This window comes from Vulpes vulpes, chromosome 4 (genome assembly GCF_048418805.1).
Source record: "Vulpes vulpes isolate BD-2025 chromosome 4, VulVul3, whole genome shotgun sequence".
Classification (NCBI taxonomy): domain Eukaryota; kingdom Metazoa; phylum Chordata; class Mammalia; order Carnivora; family Canidae; genus Vulpes; species Vulpes vulpes.
This window is the reverse complement of record NC_132783.1, coordinates 58,357,505-58,376,074: the sequence shown is the minus strand read 5'-3', so window position 1 is coordinate 58,376,074 and position 18,570 is coordinate 58,357,505. Positions and strand designations below refer to the sequence as shown.

At 39.7% G+C, this 18,570-nt stretch overlaps 1 protein-coding gene across 2 annotated transcripts in view; it reads left to right on the top strand.

Annotated features, from left to right (window-relative positions):
• Positions 1-13,585: 13,585 nt before the first annotated feature.
• The window catches only part of COPS4 (COP9 signalosome subunit 4), a 40,915-nt gene continuing 35,930 nt past the window's right edge, over positions 13,586-18,570 (top strand). Inside the window, exon 1 of one of the 2 annotated variants that reach the window (XM_025998175.2) lies at positions 13,586-13,926. In XM_025998175.2, the coding sequence (XP_025853960.1) occupies positions 13,853-13,926 (74 nt within the window). In that variant the 5' untranslated portion in view covers positions 13,586-13,852. The remainder of the gene's footprint in view (positions 13,927-18,570) is intronic. The other variant, XM_025998176.2, reaches the window with a different exon arrangement.

Genomic DNA, 18,570 nt, shown 5'->3' with positions numbered 1-18,570 from the left:
AGATTCAGCCTGGTGTCAAGCTCCACACTGGGCATGGAACCTGCTTAAGATTCTCTCTCTCCCTCTCCTTCTGCCCCTGTCTCCCCATCCACCTCTCCTTCTCTAAAAATAAATAAATAAAATCACAGAGTTTAGTGTTGTAGTTAATTGCTTAACATCTGGAGCCAGACTGCCTGTGTCCAAATTCTGGCCCTGCCACTTAGTAGCTAAATGATCTTGGGCAAGTTACCTTCCACCTCTGTTTCAGTTTCCTTATCTGTAAATTGAGACTAATGTAGACATCATAAGGTAGTTGTGAAAGTTACTGAAGAAATATGCATAAAACAATTTGAACAGTGCCTGGCATTTGGTAAATGCTCAATGACCAAAAATCATTAATAGTCAAAGCTACAATACAACATAAAATGGAACCTAATTTTTTACCTTTTCAAAGAAAGCCTTTAGGCTCCTAAGAGTCACTGCTATTCAAATAGTTTTTTTTTTTTTTAAGATTTTATTTATTTGAGACACAGAGAGAGAGAGAGGCAGAGACACAGGCAGAGGGAGAAGCAGGTTCCATGTAGGGAGCCCGACGTGGGACTTGATCCCGGGTCTCCAGGATCACACCCTGGGCTGAAGGAAGCACTAAACCACTGAGCCACCAGGGCTGCCCCCAATTCAAACATTCTTATTTCAAAAAAAACCCTTTGCTTTATATTTGCCTGAAGGCTTTTACAGATAAACTGAAAACATTTACTCAGCAAATATTTGTTGATCATCTACTGCATCCCAAGCATCGTGAAAGGCACTGGGAATAAAATGGCAAACAAGATGAAGCAGCTCTATCCAATGTAACTTTCCACAATGGTGGAACTGTTCTATATTCACAGTATCTGATACAGTAGACATAGCCCACATAGACCACTGCAGTGTGGCTACTGCAGCTAAGAAACTGACTTTTTCATTTTATTCTATTATCTTTAAATTTAAATAGCCATGTGTGGCTGATGACTATATATTGGGTAGCACAGTTAAAGAGCAAAGGATAAACAATAAACAGAAAAGTCAGAGCTTTCTTTTTTTTTAAGATTTTATTTATTTATGAGAGAGAGAGGGGCAGAAACACAGGCAGAGGGAGAAGCAGGCTCCACGCAGGAAGCCCAACGTGGGACTCGTCCCAGGACTCCAGGATTACACCCTGGGCCGAAGGCAGGCGCTAAACTGCTGAGCCACCCAGGGATCCCAAATCAGAGCTTTCTAAATAAATAAAGGTATCTGAGGAAAATATCAATACAGAAAAAGAAAAGATAGTGGCATACAGGCATCTGGCTGGCTCAGTCGGTAGAGCATGTGACTCTTAATTTCAGGGTCATGAATTCAAGCCCCATGTTGGGTGTGGAGTCTATTTAAAATAAAAAATTTTTTTTTAATTAACAAAAAAGAAAAGAGTAGTATTGAAGAAGTATGAGTTGGGTAGAATTATCAGTAGAAAAAATGAAATGTATAACAGGGTACCCATTATGTGTCAAGTATACTATTAGATACACACTATACAGTAGTTAATAAAATTTTCTTAAAATAGCTTAGTTTCAAAAAGATTACCCAGAAGTTCATGAGTCCATGTGCCATTAGTCCAGATGTCTCTATACAAGCAACTAAACATCTATATAAATGTAATTATCACTGTATTCTTTCCCATTCTTTTATAACATCTATATAAATGTAATTTACATCTATATAAATGTAATTATCACTGTATTCTTTCCCATTCTTTTATAACAGATCTATAGTCCCTTATCAACAGTTTCAAAATCCAAAACTTTTGAGAACTAAAGGGTTTCATGAAGCTTATGGCAAACTCAGCAGACAAACCTGGCCCAAAATGACATAAGGTATTAATATTCTTTACACCATTTAATGTGAATATCCATATATGCCAGTGCAGAAATAGGTTTTTTATTATGGAGCTTGATCGTGTCCAAAGGGGTTGAAAGGAACTTTCTAGAATGATGGAATATTTTTGACATTGATTGTGGTGATGGTTGCATAAGGGTATGCAATTTCCTAAACTCATTGAGTATTCTTAAAGTGGATGCATTTTATTATCTGTCAATTATACTTCATTAAAGTTGCTTTTAAGAGAAAAAGTTTTTTAAAATTATTTATCCTCAACTCCAAAATACATTGATACTCAGTGCTAATAAGACCATATAGATCAGTATCACTTTGAACATAGCCTATGTTTTTTCACATATGGTACATGATGTGATAATAATGTCAAACCATCTGAAAATAAAAATCAACCACTAAAATCATCTCTTGGTGGTAGGCAGAGTTCAAATACCTTTTCTCTGGCAGCAAGATTTATTTGCCTCTGTAACTGTTTTGTTTTTGTAATTCAAAGAACAAAAGTAGGGGTGCCTGAGTGGCTCAGTTGGCTGAGTGTCTGACTCTTGATTTCAGCTCAGGTCATGGTCTCAGGGTGATGAAATGGAGCCCCTCATCCCAAGTTGGGCTCTGCACTCCATAGGGAGTCTGCTTGAGATTCTCTCCCTCTCCCTCTGTCCCTGCCCTCTCCTCCACTAGCACAAGCTCACACATGCTTTATCTCTAAAACAAATAAATCTTTTTAAAAAATAAAAGGATAGAAGTAGAGGATTCTCTGTAATGCTTTGATCTACAATGTCTCCCCACCCCTGATTTGTGATTTCACTTTCCAAAGTTTCAGTTACCTACAGTTAACTCTGGTCCAGAAGCAGATCCTCCTTCTTGAGATGTCATCAGGTCAAGAGTAGCTTAACCCTAAGACTAAATCACAATGCCTACATCACTCACCTCACTTTATTTCATTATGTAGGATTCTATCATCTCGTATCATCGCAAGGAGGTGAGAGAGACCATATTCATATAACTTTATATTTAATATATTGCTATAATTGTTCTATTTTATTATTGTTGATCTCCTACCGTGATTAATATATAGACTAAACTTCATCATAGGTGTGTGTGTGTACAGGAAAAAGCATAGAATATATAGGGTTCCGTATATCTGCAGTTTCAGGCACTCACTAGGGGGATTAGAACATATTCCTGGTGGATAAGCAGGGACTTGACTTGCTAGAGGTGTAACCATCCCAATGGTTAGGAGTGGGCTTTACTCTTGAAGGAAGTATTTCCAACATCAGTCATCCTGAAAATAGGCACATCTTGAGATAGGATATGGGAACTTCAAAGAAGGGCTCACACACATAGGAAGCGCTTCTCTTCTGTTGGCCTTGCTCATTTGGGCCTGGACCCACAGTTTAATTTGTTTGAAGTAATGTGTTCATCTTCCACCTAACAGAAGAAGATGACTTCTGCCTCTAGGAAGACTAGGAACTAGGTAAACTTTTTTTCCTTTCTTTTATTTACAAAACACCTTCTCTGGAGAAGAGCCAGTGAGTACATGTGAACTCCCCTTATGTTTGTAGCTTCCATGGGGTTCTATAAACATGCAAGCCCATACTCAATTTTTAGCAATTTATTTAAACATTTAGCAGGATTCTTTGTGGTTTGAATGGCTGCTTCATCTTCCTTCACATGCTGTGCCACAGATGACCCAGTGCTGGCAACTCATCTGTGCTTACAAGCACTTGCCTTTCCTTAGATTTAGGCTAGTCAGTTGCCCTGTGAACTCAGCTCTCTGAATGGCTCAGTAAAAGTTATGATTTTGTAGCTTGCTTAATTAACTTATTGTCATGGTGGTGGGAGCAATGCTCTTTTCAGCCTTCTGTCCCTAGGCAGAAGCTGGAAGTCTCCAGGTATTATTTTTGTTAAGAGAGTCTAAGGGTATCTATTGTTGGCCCACAGTGCTCACTCAGTTTTTACCCAAGATAGTCCTTCTAACTTACTCTCTTAACCCATCCCTTCCTACTGGTCTTCCTCTCAGAACTCTTGCTTTACAACCCACATTTCACTATTTGCTTTTGGTTGTTCCCATAGTTGGCAGATTTGGACCATCTTCTCTACCTCAATAAATCAACCTTTGGATTTTCATGTTCCTTGATTTTAGTGCCACCTCCAGAGAAGGGAGACTGAGATGGAAACAACATAACATTCAACGATGCTGGGATTTTCTAGATCTCTTTACTTACCTAACAATGTTCTTTACTCAGTGTGACAAATATTTTTTGATTGCTTACTAAATACAAGGCACATAGTTCCAGGTACCAGCTAGTTTATAAAAATGAATATTACATTATCTTTCACCCTTCTCTCCCACTTCCAATTCAACTAGATGACCCAAACTGAAACATGAATAACTTGGGAACCAGCAGACAGACTCAGGGAGGACTAGATGGCATGAAAAGAGCCTCAAGTTATAGTGAGTCCAGAGATACAGAGAAAGGGAAGAGCATCAGAACAAACTAGATAATGGAGAAACTATAGCCTGTGAAGATACATGGTCCTTTAAGTGGGAGGAGAGTACCTGCCCTGGCACTGCTCTTAAGAGGACCTTCTGAGACACACAAATGGCCAACAGACACTGTAAAGATGCTCAACATAGGGCAGCCTGGGTGGCTCAGCAGTTTAGCACCGCCTTCAGCCAAGGGCATGATCCTGGAGACCAGGGATCGAGTCCCATGTCAGGCTCCCTGCATGGAGTCTGCTTCTCCCTCCTCCGCCTGTGTCTCTCTCTCTCTTTCTGTTTCTCATGAATAAATAAATAAAATCTTTTTTTTTTTAAAGATTTTATTTATTTATTCATGAGAGACACAGAGAGACAGAGAGAGGCAGAGACACAGGCAGAGGGAGAAGCAAGCCTCATGCAGGGAGCCTGATGGGGGCTCGATCCCGGGTCTCCAGGATCACACTCTGGGCTGAAGGCGGCGCTAAACCGCTGAGCCACCCGGGCTGCCCAATAAATAAAATCTTAAAAAAAAAAAAAGGTGCTCAACATCACTAATCACTAATCACGCAAATAAAACCATAGTGAGATACTACCTTATATACATCAAGATGGCTAGAATCAAAAAGATAAGAAATACCAAGTGTTGGTGAGGATGTGGAGAAAGAGGAACCCTCATGCACTTTTGGTTGGTATGCAAATTGGTACAGCCACTATGGAAAAGTGCAGAGGTTCCTCAAAAAATTAATTTATTTACCATATCATCTAGTAATTCCTCTACTTGGTATTTACCCAAAGAAAACAAAAACACTAATTCAGAAAGATAAATGCACCTCTATGTTTATTGCAGCATTACCTAAAAAAGCCAACATATGGAAGCAGCCCAAGGGTTCATTGATAGATGAATAAATATGTGAAATATATATATGTAAAGAATCTTACTCAGACATAAAAAAAGAATGAGGGATCCCTGGGTGGCGCAGCGGTTTGGCGCCTGCCTTTGGCCCAGGGCGTGATCCTGGAGGCCCAGGATCGAATCCCACGTCGGGCTCCCAGTGCATGGAGCCTGCTTCTCCCTCTGCCTGTGTCTCTGCCTCTCTCTCTCTCTCTCTCTCTCTCTGTGTGACTATCATAAATAAATAAAAAATTAAAAAAAAAAAAAAAAGAATGAGACCTTGCCATATACAACAATGTGGATGGACCTAGAGAGTATTATGCTTAGTGAAAGAAGTCAGAGAAAGACAAATAGCATATGACTTCACTCATATGTGGAATTTATGAAACAAAACAAAGAAAAAAGAGACAAACAAAACAGACTTAAATAGAGAGAACACCCTGGTGTTTGCTAGAGGGGAGGTGAGTGAGGGGATGGGTAAAATAGGTGATAGGGATTAAGAGGAGTACACTTACCATGAGGAGCACTGAGTAATGTGTAGAATTGTTGAATCACTGTATTGTATATCTGAACCTAGTACAATCCCATATGTTATTATACTTCAATTAAAAATATGATAAAATGAGATAAGTTGTCAAAAAAAAAAAGAAGGACTTGCTGGGTATCCTGACAAAGGGAGCTTTAAGGAAGGAGAACAGTTCCACTGAAACTTCTCTTCCTTTGAAGCTGACAGAGCACTAGCTTTTGAAACTACTAGAGAAGACAGAAGACTTCTTGAACCATAAATAAATATATAAATATAAAAATAAAAGCTCTTAAGACTAAATTCAATACACACAAAAGACTATTGAACAAAAAGCATTTTATTCCTTTTTTTTATGCCTTTTTTAAATTGAGATTTTACATTCAATAAAATGCACAAATCTTAAGTGTACAGTATGATGAACTTTGGTAAATCTATACCATACCACCCACATAACCCACACCTCTGTAAACATATAGAATACTTCCATCACGTCTTGCTACTTCCCAGTAAATTACCAACCTTCCCCATTTCCTCCTGCCTAGTAATTTCTGATTTTCTATCACCATAGATTAGTTTTGTTTGACTTAGAACTTCATGTAGATGGAATCTTATTATATCTCTTTTTTTTAAAGATTTTATTTATTCATTTCAGAGAGAGAGAGACAGAGAGTACACGTGGTGGGAAAGGCAGAGGGAGAGGGAGAAGCAGATGTACTGCATCTGCATAGTACAGCAGATTTCCTGCTGAGCTGAGAGCCCAATGCGGATCTTGATCCCAAGGCTCAAAGATCATGACCTGAGCCACAGGCAGACTCAAGCGTAGCTCAGATGCTTATATGTTCTTTTTAATGTCTGCTTTCTTTCACTTGGTATGTTTGAGATTCATTCATAGTCTTGTATATATCTATAGCTTTTTCCTTTTTAATGCAGAGTAGTAGTCTATTGAATACATAAGCCACAGTTCCTCCATTCACTTTTTTTTTTTTTTTAAGATTTTATTTATTTATTCATGAGAGACACACAGAGAGAGGCAGAGATGTAGGCAGAGGGAGAAGCAGGCTCCCTGCAGGGAACCTGTTGTGGAACTCAATCCCAGGACCTGAGGATCACTACCTGAGCAAATGGCAAAAGCTCAACCACTTAGCCACCCAGGAGCTCCCACTTTCCTTATGATAGACATTTGGGTTGTTTTCATTTGAGGCTATTATAAATAAAGCAGCGATACCATTTTACACAAGTAAACAGAAGTCATGATTTTAAAAACACAACACTGATGATACATTGAAGGAGAATGATTGAATCTTGCTAAGTGGCCTGAAAAGTGGAAAAGACATCTCAAAACACAGAGCAAAAAAATATAGAAAGAAATTATGATGAAAAAGACACATCATTTTGAAGATATATCCCGAAAGACCAGATCTGCTGGAGTTCTGGAAGGAGAGAAAGCAACAGAAAAAAGAGAGGTAATAATATTAAACAAATAATAAAAGAAAATTGCTCTGACCTAAAGATAGACATTCATCTGCAAATGAAAGGGGTCACTGAGTTCCAGGTAATATCAATGAGAAAAGACACGCCTAGCCTTGTGTGAGGGAAATTCCTAGAAAGACTTGATCTTTAAAAACTTTCAAGTGGGAAAAACAAGTTACATACAAAAAGAAGAAAAACAAGAACAGAGGAGACTGGGGGTGGTAGTGGGAGAGGAGGAGTGAGGAAAAAGAGAAAGAGGAGGAGGAGGAAGAAGAACAAGAGAGGGAGAAGAAGGAAGGTACAGAAATAAAGCCAAATAAGAACAAGCAAAGGCTATTTACTGAGAGCTTCTATAGTAAGGGATTTAGGCCACCATCACTTATGTTTGACAGATACTCAAAAGCAGCCAGAGGAATGGAAAGCTTTGTAGTGGAAATAGGGAATTCAGGTATGCCCTGATCGGAGGTTGTTGGCATGCTGTCAGGAGCAACTTAGAAGCAGGGTATCCTATGTAATTGGTTGGGGGGCAGTGTATTTGGATTCCCTGGTTGAGGCAAAAATTAGGGAAGCTGTCAATGATTGAGGCACTGGCCAGTTTGGGCTGGTAACTACAGGAGTTGTTTGACTTCCTGGGATGGCTGCTGCAGATACATGGTGAGTTGATTTCCTGGACTGGTTGCTAGAGACTATGAATCAGCTTTATTTTTACATATGGTCTTGTCATTGTCTGCTTGCATATTCAATCTCTCAAAGAGAAGGAAAAGAGAGAATAGAGAAAGAGGGAGAGAGGGAGGAAAGATGGAAGAGAAGAGAGAGGGTAACAGAGGGAGAGAAAGCACTGGCATTGGACTCCTTATCTGAAATCCTAGAAGTTCAAAGACTGTGGAGTGACATTTTATAGGTCACTGAGGGAAAAGGACAGCAGCTCAGCCAAAATCTCATTCAACCATCAAGATGATGGAAAGATATTTGCAACTATGCACAGGTTCACAAATATGTTACCCATGCACAGCCTTGAGGGATCACTTAAGAGAGAGCACTACCAAACGACAAAACAATCAGAACAGAGACCTCCTGTCAAGACAAGGAAGATGAAGAGAAGGGGAATTTGTGATGAGTAATTTAGTTTGAATTTATACAGTGATGTAAGTATAATGCCAATGGGACTGGGAATTATAACCCAAGTGTTAACTTAAGAATGCCTAAAATAGAAGAGACATACTGCAAAGGAGAAGCAAATACTGAAACAAGGTACTAACCTATCTCAGTGAAACCGAGGAATTACGTAAGGGTGGAGGGGGCAGAAGTCAATATATTCCCAAGGTCTCAACCACAAGTAAAGGATGTGAAAGTAAAAATATTCTGTAAGTCTCATTTATTGATGTATAATACAGAGGCAATGGGGGGCTAAAGTGTCCAGAAGTGAGGAAAGGGCTAAAATTTGTCTTCACATATTGTTAAAGAAAAAGTGGTAGAAAAGGGAAGGTAATCACCAGTTAAATTTAAAAGATGAGCCTTAATATATTTTTAGCACTAGCTAAATTGAAAAGAAAATGATATAGAATGTGACAGAACAATATAATAAGAAATAGAAACACCCAGAATGAGTGGCAGAACTCATGTAAGAATTAGAAATAAAAACATCAGGGGCACCTGGGTGACTCAGTCAGTTAACCACCTGCTTTTGGGTCAGGTCATGCTCCCAGGGTCCTGGGATTGAGCCCTGCATCGGGCTCCCTGATCAGCAGGGAGCCTGCTTCTCCCACTCCCTCCCCCCGCTTGTGCATGCTCTTGCTCTCTCTTTTTCAAATGAATAATAAATAAAATCTGAGCAGCCCGGGTGGCTCAGGGGTTTAGCACCTGCCTTCTGCCTAGGGCGTGATCCTGGGGACCTGGGATGGAGTCCCACATCGGGCTCTCTGCATGGAGCCTGCTTCCCCCTCTGCCTGCGTCTCTGCCTCTCTCTGTCTCTCTCATGAATAAATAAAACTTTTTAAAAAATAAATAAAATCTTAAAAAATAAAAACATCTTTTTAGAAATGAAGACTCAATTAGAAGGAAACCAGAAGTAAATAGAAGTGTCAGATAATGCCTTCAGAGAAATAGAGTAAAAAGAAAAAAAATTAAATAAAAAATGTGAAAAAGGAAAAGACTGAGGAAAGGTAACTAATATTAAGATAAAAAAGATCTAATATAAAGACAATAGTAGGGGATCCCTGGGTGGCGCAGCGGTTTGGCGCCTGCCTTTGGCCCAGGGCGCGATCCTGGAGACCCGGGATCGAATCCCACGTCAGGCTCCCGGTGCATGGAGCCTGCTTCTCCCTCTGCCTGTGTCTCTGCCTCTCATTCTCTCTCTCTCTCTCTCTCTGTGACTATCATAAATAAATAAAAATTAAAAAAAAAAGACAATAGTAATTTTTGAGGAAAGAAACCAAAGGAATAGGGAAAGTACAAAAACTATAATTAAAGATGTTATTGAAAAAATTGAAACTATCTATTGAAAGAGCACACTGTTAATCTAAGAATATTGACCCAGAATGACCAACACCAACACACAGTCTAGTTAAATTACTTGATGTTAAAGGGAAAAAAACTGAGGGGCATCTAGGCAAAAAGACCAGGTGACCTATGAGGAAAAGAAAATTAGATTCTCATGAGATATTTTTCAGCAACACTTTAGGTCACAAGAAAATGGAGCACTACACTTCAGATTCTCGTGAAAAATGATCCAAGGATTATTATATCTAACAAAACTGATTTTCAAACATAAAAGGCACAAGATAGTTCCAACATTCAAGAACATTCAAAATTATGTTTTCCAGGAGCCCTTCCTCAGAAATCTATTAAAGAACTAGCTTTTTTTTTTTTAAGATTTTATTTATTTATTCATAGACACAGAGAGAGAGAGGGGCAGAGACACAGACAGAGGGAGAAGCAGGCTCCACTCAGGGAGCCTGATGTGGGACTCGTCTCCAGGATCACACCCCAGGCTGCAGGAGGCGCCAAACCGCTGCGCCACCGGGGCTGCCCTTTTATTTTTTTTTTTTTAAAGATTTTATTTATTTAAAGAACTAGCTTTAGCCAACTAAAATGACTAAGAGGTCTAAAATAAGAGCTGATGGTGAGCATTAAATGCGTATTACTTACAGAACTAAGATTAAAGGAGGATTAAGAGGAATAAAGTATAGTTTGTCATAGGTGTATGTGCTCACGATATAGATATAGTACAGAGAAAATGAGAGAGAAGCAGCAGGAAAATGTTGAATTCTTTATCAATTGTATCAGGGATGGCAGTATTAGCACTGCTATTCTGAAGTTATTGTGTGTACCATGTGGGACGAATGAAATGTATGATTTTCGAATATTCTGCTTCTATAATCTCCCATGTACTTGTGAACCAGGATTCTGGATATGGAAGTTAAGGACATACAGATGTAATACAGAAGAGGTTAAGTAAGATCACCTAAATTGGAATTATTTATTTATTTATTCATTCATTCATTCATTCATTCATTCATTCATTCATTCATGACAGGGAGAGAGAGAGAGAGAGAGACAGGCAGAGGGAGAAGCAGGCTCCACACAGGGAGCCGGATGTGGGACTCGATCCCCGGGTCTCCAAGATCACACCCCGGGCCAAAGGTGGTGCTAAACCGCTGGGCCACCGGGACTGCCCCTAGATTGTAATTTAAAGAATCAGTATGACTTACCTTATTCTTAAAATATGTATGTATTTCCTAGTTCTGTCCTATGAAAAGGTTCCAAAATGACAAAGATAGTAGCAATGAACATCCCTAGCACTCAGATTGTTAACTGTAAATATAATTCCTAAAAGGAGCTAAAGGAATAAGGGCTTCTTGGAGAACAGCTGATTCTGGGTCTATGCTATGAAACACACAAGACGACTCTAGAATAATTTTGTCATGCAGCACTAGCAACATAAAGCTGAGTAAGGTTTGGTGCTCAGGAAACAGCAGAATATATGCAATTATCTATGTTCTTTTTAAAAATTCTATAGCAAGGCATATTTGAGCCGGGCACATGGGACACAGAGTGGAAAATGAATCAGGAAAAGGACCCCAGGATGATTTCCTCTGCATATTTGTGGGGAAACTGTGAGGGGGGGTTAGAGACCACTTTCATATTTGATTATATAAAAATGGGAGTTTCCGGCCCAGGGAAAGGCATTCTTTCATTTATTTATTTAAAGATTTTATTTAATTATTCTTGAGAGACACAGAAAGAGAGGCAGAGACATAGGCAGAGGGAGAAGCAGGCTCCCTGCAAGGAGCCCGATGTAGGACCTGATCCCAGAACTCTGGGATCATACCCTGAGCCAAAGGCAGATGCTTAACTGCTGAGCCACCCAGGCGTCCCAAAGGGACCCTGCTTCTTTTTGCTTTCAGTAATGTATTACCAATAAAGCTCAAAGTCAGGGTAAAAAGCAAAAGAACATCTGGAAATTCTTGGGCTTCACTAAGCAGAAAAGGCCAACTGCTTATGTACCTCTAAACAGCAGATGAGAAGACATGACTTAGAGATTTCTCATAGCCCATTAAGACTTTTTGGCAAACACAGATGGGCAAAAAACAGAAGAAAACAAAGATAAACTTAAGTAAAAATTAAATTAATAGGTTCTCTTCTCACTTAAGCCTATTTTTTCAGATAACCTCAAGACCGTCATCATTAAAAAGATGTTAAGAAAGGTCTGAGTGTGGAAGCCAGGAAATAGGCCACATTTAACAACTATTTCTAGGTGGCCATGGCACCTGAAACTCTGGAAGCAGTCAGAGTTTACTGAATATTCAATGAAATTACATTGAAAACAAAAACAAAAACAACACTGAAAAACTTAGCCTATAAAAGTTCTCAATCCAAGTCCAAAGGCATTCTTCCTCCAAAGAGGGAATACTCTCCAACCTTGAGCTAACTTGTATTCCTAGAGCAAAGCTGGGGCCCAGAGTATGATGGATGGTGGAGATCCTCTCAAAGAGCAGAACCAGAGTTTAACCAAGGAACTTACATCCTACTAGGGTAGTGAGTATTCATAATTCCTGCCCCGGATTCCACCACTGCTATGGAGAAATAAATGCTATGGGTTTCACATTCTACTTTTTTCATGTTGTAACTGTGGTTATCCTGTTTCTATTCCACGGTTGTTTTGTATTACACGTAAATGCATGAGGCAGATAATTTGTTTTATAGTGTATATAACTCTGGGTCATGAAAAGACATATCCCAATCTGATGGACAGGGTTGTGCATCATCCGATACCCTGCTTTCTGAGTTGGTATAGAAACTGAATAGGGAATTGCTCTCTGTTCTTTAGCGGTAAGAGTGTTCCACTGTAAGAATACACACAGCTATTTAGGTAATCAGAGGAACAGACTGTAGAAGAGATTAGTGATTGTCCCTTTAGACCCATCCTTTTCTTAGACAAAGGGCTGTCCAATTGGAAACGAAATTTCTAGCCTCATTGCTGCTGGGCCTAGTCATGTGACTAAAATCTTGCTAACAGATTGGTATCAGAATTGATGTAGGCAATCTCCACATTATTTTCTTGAAGAATTTCCTTGTTGTAGTCTTCTTTTCTTTCCCCTTCCCAATAGAGGGAATATGCTATTTGTTCCATATCATGAAGGCAAAATTCAAAAGTCTGCAGGGAATGGCACTCCTACCTGTTGTTGGTAGGTAATTCTTTATTGCAGCACTGGTTGATTGATTAAAAATAATTTAAATGTCTAGCTATAAAGATAAAACTATGACCATACTCTCCAGTTAAAAAAAAAATGATGAGGAAGCTCTTCGGATATACATGGTAAGAGGCCCCCCAAAAAATAAAAAAAAAATCAAGGGGAATGTGTTGTCTTATGTGAAAGCAAGAAAGTTTAACAATCTACACATACTTGCAGGAAAAAAATTCTATAAGCATACATGAGTAATGAACACAATTAGATATAAAGATGGGTGACCATATAATTTTATCATCCAGATGGTAGTTTCTAGAGTAAAGGGGCGTGTTATTAGTAATCACTCCCGGACAACAGACGGAAAATGGCACCGTCCTGGACAAACTGGGATGCACCACCATCAACCTATATGAAGGGTACAAAGTTAGGGAGAAATATGCACATTTTTATTGTATTTTACAAGAGTACCAGTCTGTGGCGAATTGGAAATAAAAAAAAATTGTTTAACACGAGTCGTTTAAGGGCTGTCTTAAAGAACGAGGTACAGGACACCGCCTAAGCGAGACACGGAACTTAATTAACGACGACGCGGTAATTCTGGGCACCGGGCACTTACTGCAGTTGCACAAGCAACACACGCCTTGGACTTCATCCGCCAATCCTAAGTGGGAGCGCGCGAGCCGGAGCCTGTGGGAGACTCCTGGGCGGGCCTCGGACGTGAGTGGAGCTTCGCGTCACTCAACTCTGCGGACGGGGCTCGCACAAGCTCTCACGCCGGGCGCTCTGGCCCACGCAGTCGCTACTCTATGGCATCTCGGGTTCCCTCTAGCTGCACTCTGGAGGACTGCAGTCGTTTTCTTTTGGTCTGTGCGAGGCCCAGCAGCCTCTGCTGAGCTGGAAGAAAGATGGCGGCAGCCGTGCGGCAGGATTTGGCCCAGCTCATGAATTCGAGCGGCTCTCATAAAGATCTGGCGGGCAAGTGAGTATTTCCCAGGGGCCTGGAAGGTGGGGAGGGAAGCCGTAGACCTGTTCTTGGACTGACGGCGGCTTTGGGATGTGAGCCGGCCTGACCGCCAAGGGGGCGGGCCTGAGGTCGTTTATGGACGCAAAAATTGGGGGCAGCAGAAAGCTGGTGGGGACCTTGCGCAGGGAAGCCTTCAGGGGCAAGAGACCTGGGGTGACTGTCCACTTGTTTAATCTTTGATAGCATCCTTACCGGTTTCTTAACACTCTGGAAGCATAGCCTGAGGGACGACTGCTCCCATGGCCTTCTTAGCTTTCCTTGGTGCCTCTTTCCATCGCTGGCCAGTATCACACACCGAATTCTGGTCTCTCCTTGGAGCCTTTTCTTTTTTTTCTTTTTTTAATTGAGGGAAATTTATATTATGGGACCTCGATGCAGAGTTTTCTGGGAGATGGCTTCTCAAGGCTGACGGGGGCTGAGGAGGTATGGCCGCTGTCTTGTTCAGAACCACCGAGACCGTCTTCTGTGAATACTTATGTTTTGGGTTCTCTCCGCTACCAACTCTGAAGAGGGGCACATAAGCGGAACGTCCTCACAGTGAGTCAGGGTTAGTGATATTTGCAGGAATCTGAATTGTTTAGGAATTTATGTTGAAGGCTTAGATCCACTACACGTTAAAATTTGTGACATGTGCTTGTCCTGCAAGCAGTTATTCAATAGTGTTAATCGTAGGTAGGTAGGAAGATACTGTCCGTTTTCTTTTTGTAGATTATACAGTGCTGTTCTTTTGTATTGAACTTGCATTCTGTTTAAAGTATGCGTTTCAAGTTGATGGTAATATTTACATCCTGACCGCTGAGATCATGTTGATCTGTATAAATGGGACACACCTGCTCTAACCTGGCCTTTGAAGCCTTTACTGGGTTTTATGTGAGGTCTGCTATCTTTTCTCTGATGGCAAATGTAATCTAGTTTTATCAGTGGGAAATCTAGTTGTGTATCTTGAATTTAGCTACTATGTACTGCAGTTTCCTTCTCATGAAAATGGGGATCATAGGACTTATTCTTGTCTGAGGACAAAATGAGTATGTGTGTGTGTATATACACTTATATCATACATATCACTTAGAGCAGTACCTGACGCTTAGTGCCACAAAATTGTCTTTGTTACTATTATTGTAGAGCAGTTAGTAAATACATACATTGACTTATTCCTTGGATGGTAAATAAGGTGAATGTGTCTTCATGGTTTAATTCTTTCTGCACGTAATTTTTACAGATTTGGATGAAAGTAAAATGAGCATTTATTTTTCCCCATGCTCCACTAATATTCCTCCCCCCCCCTTTGCTTTTTGTTTTGTTTTGTTTTGTTGAAGAAAATGAAGTACATTATTTATTGGAAGAGATACAGTTTTTCAAGTATTCTTGAATTCTGAAACTTAAGCTAAGAATTTGCTTCCTCAGCTCTGAATAAGCAATCTTATAGGGTGCTTTAGTTATGTATTACTATGTAAGAAAACAAAAACTTAGTAGAGTAAAATAATTATTTTTCAGGATTCTTTGGGTTGACTGGACTGTTGTGCTGTTCCAGTCTGAGCTTACTCATGCAGACTCCGCTGGGAGCTCAGTTGGGGCTGGTGGGGCTAAAATGGACTCAATATATACATCAGGCTCCTGGCTGAGTCTGTCTCTCCACATGGTCTCTCATTCAGTAGCTCCTTACAGAGCCATAGAAGTGTTCCAAAAGCGTGAGAGTAGAAGTTGCTATACTTCTAAGGCTAGCCATGGAAATCTTATGAGATCAGTTTTCTAAAACAGGTCAAAGTAAGTCACAAGACCAGCCCAGATTCAAGGGAGGAAAAAATGGTGTGTGCCTCTTTATGAGAGGAGTGGCCAAGTTACATTACAAAGGGGTATGGACAGATGGGGGGCATGATTCATTGGAGGCCATTACTGTAATGGTCTATTACATGAGATTATTGTGCCTGATAACTGATACCTTCTTGGCCTTCCCTACAGGTACATATCTGGTCCTATCTGGATAAGAATATGTCAAATATTTATTTTCATAAAAAAAAAACAGTTCTGCCAACTACCTCTCTATGAGGAAAACACTCTTGAAATGTATCAGTAGTTTTAGGATTTGAATAACAAAGAAATCATATTAAGGAATGGGATGGCAGAGTAAATTCGTCTCTAAAATATTGATACTGTGTGTTTCTAGCAATTAGCAGAATATTTATAACAGAGCAGTCATTTAGTAAGTGATAGTTGAATTAATGAATAGCTAGAAAGGTACAGAGCTTATATTTGAACCCATGTTTGTCTACTCTAAAAAGCTTATTTTTAACCTACCAGCCCTATATGCTTTTCTCACCCAAACTTCAATTAGAAATGCTTTCTCATAACTATGAGTTAGCACAACAATCTAATGTTGACATAAGACGTTGGCCATGTGAGATGCATTTTTGCAAATTTTATAAACTACTTTTGTACATGTTATGCATCATGTTCATTATCTCATACAGAGCTTTAGAAGAGAGGAGAACTTTGAAGAGGGACCATTTGAATAGGTAGTTATGATAACCTGTCTTAATTACTTGGCTAAAAGGTACTCAGTTCTTTGAAATTCAGTTGAGATGTTATTTCTTCCAAAAAGCCTTTTCTGAACAGCCACCAACACATAGTCATAACTACCCACACACAAAGGACCTGGTTTGTTGCTTTTGTCCCCAGTGGCAGACTATATTTACCTCTACCATAGCACTTAATTGTTTTAATTTTTTTTATTATTATTTATGACAGTGAGAGAGAGAGAGAGAGAGAGAGACAGGCAGAGACACAGGCAGAGGGAGGAGTAGGCTCCATGCACCGGGAGCCCGACGTGGGATTCGATCCCGGGTCTCCAGGATCGCGCCCTGGGCCAAAGGCAGGCGCCAAACCGCTGCGCCACCCAGGGATCCGCACTTAATTGTTTTAATGGTCTGTTTACTTGTCTGCTTTTCCAATTAGAATGTGATCCTTTGAGGGTGGGTATGATGCTATGGATTATAGGTCTTTGTAGAGTTAATTCTATGGAAATAGGACCTTTTTTCCCCTCGTCCCAGTTCTGTCTCAGTTCTCGATACACAAGGTACCCAGAAAAGAACATCAGGTCTTTGGAGTCTAAACATTTCATTTTACAAGAAGCTGTTAGCATGGAAAAAAGACAATAATGGGAGACCTTTCAGCTCTCTTTGACTATTAGAAAGGCTGTTTTGCAGAAAAGAAAATGGACTCCTCTGCCTTACAGAGGTGGACTTTGGATTAGAACTTTTTAATAATAGAGTAGAATAGAATTGTCAAAAAATGAAGGACACACGCAAACTAGAGGTTAAGACTATATAATCTCAAGGGCCCCTTGTAACTCAGATTCTCTGGTTCTCTGTTATTCCCCTACACAACAGTTTTAGTGGTTCCCATCTCAAGAGTGAAGTTCCCTGAGAGTAGAAGTTGCTACACTTCTAAGGCTGACATCTGGTGTTTACTGTGCCAGGCACATCTTTATTTATATGTTTTAATCCTTAATGAGTAATACTTAAATTATGTATGAGAAAACTGAAGTACAGAGCTGAAATATCTTGCTGGAGGTCACATAGCTAGTGGCAAGGCCATAATACAACCTATCTGCTTGGCTCATACCCCTTAACTAAACACATCTATCTATGTTTTGGCCTTATATTATCTTCCCCAAACTAGACTACATTTCAGATAGCGATTTTTTTTTTTTTAAGCCTAGAATAACTCTCTTCCTCCACTCTTTCCCACTTCACATTACATTGAAATATTTAGAATGCTGGGCAGCCCCGGTGGCCCAGCGGTTTAGTGCTGTCTTTGGCTCGGGGTGTGATCCTCGAGACCCGAGATTGAGTCCCATGTCTGGTTCCCTGCATGGAGCCTGCTTCTCCCTCTACCTGTGTCTCTGCCTCCCTCTCTCTCTTTCTCTCTCTCTCTCTCTCTGTGTCTGTCATGAATAAATAAATAAAATCTTAAAAAAAAAAGAAATATTTAGAATGCTTAAAGATCAACCTTATTTATTATTTAGAAAATTATTTCTTTTCTTTTTGACGTTTTAAATTTTAATCTTAATTAAAATTTGCTGAGAAATCAGTTGTTAATCTTACTGAGATTCTCTTGCATATTATCATTTTTCTTTTTTTAAAAAACTTTTATTTAAATTCAATTTAGTTAACATGTAATATATTATTAGTTTCAAGGATAGAATTTGGTGATTCATCAGTTGCATATAACACTCCGTGCTCATTCCATCAAGTGCCCTCCTTAATGCTCTTTACCCAATTACCATGTCCCTCTACCTACCTCCCCTCTAGCAACCCTCAGTTTCTGCTCTATAGTTAAGGGTCTCTTATGGTTTGCCTGCCTCTCTGTTTTTACCTTATTTTTCCTTCCCTTTCTCTATGTTCATCTTTTAGTTCTTAAATTCCACATATGAGTGAAATTATACAGTATTTGTTTTTTTCTGACTTATTTCATTTAGCATCATACCCTCTAGTTCATCCATGTAGTTGCAAATGGCAAAATTTCATTCTTTTTGATGACTGGATAATGTTTGTGTGTGTGTGTGTGTGTGTGTGTGTGTGTGTGTATTCTTTATCCATT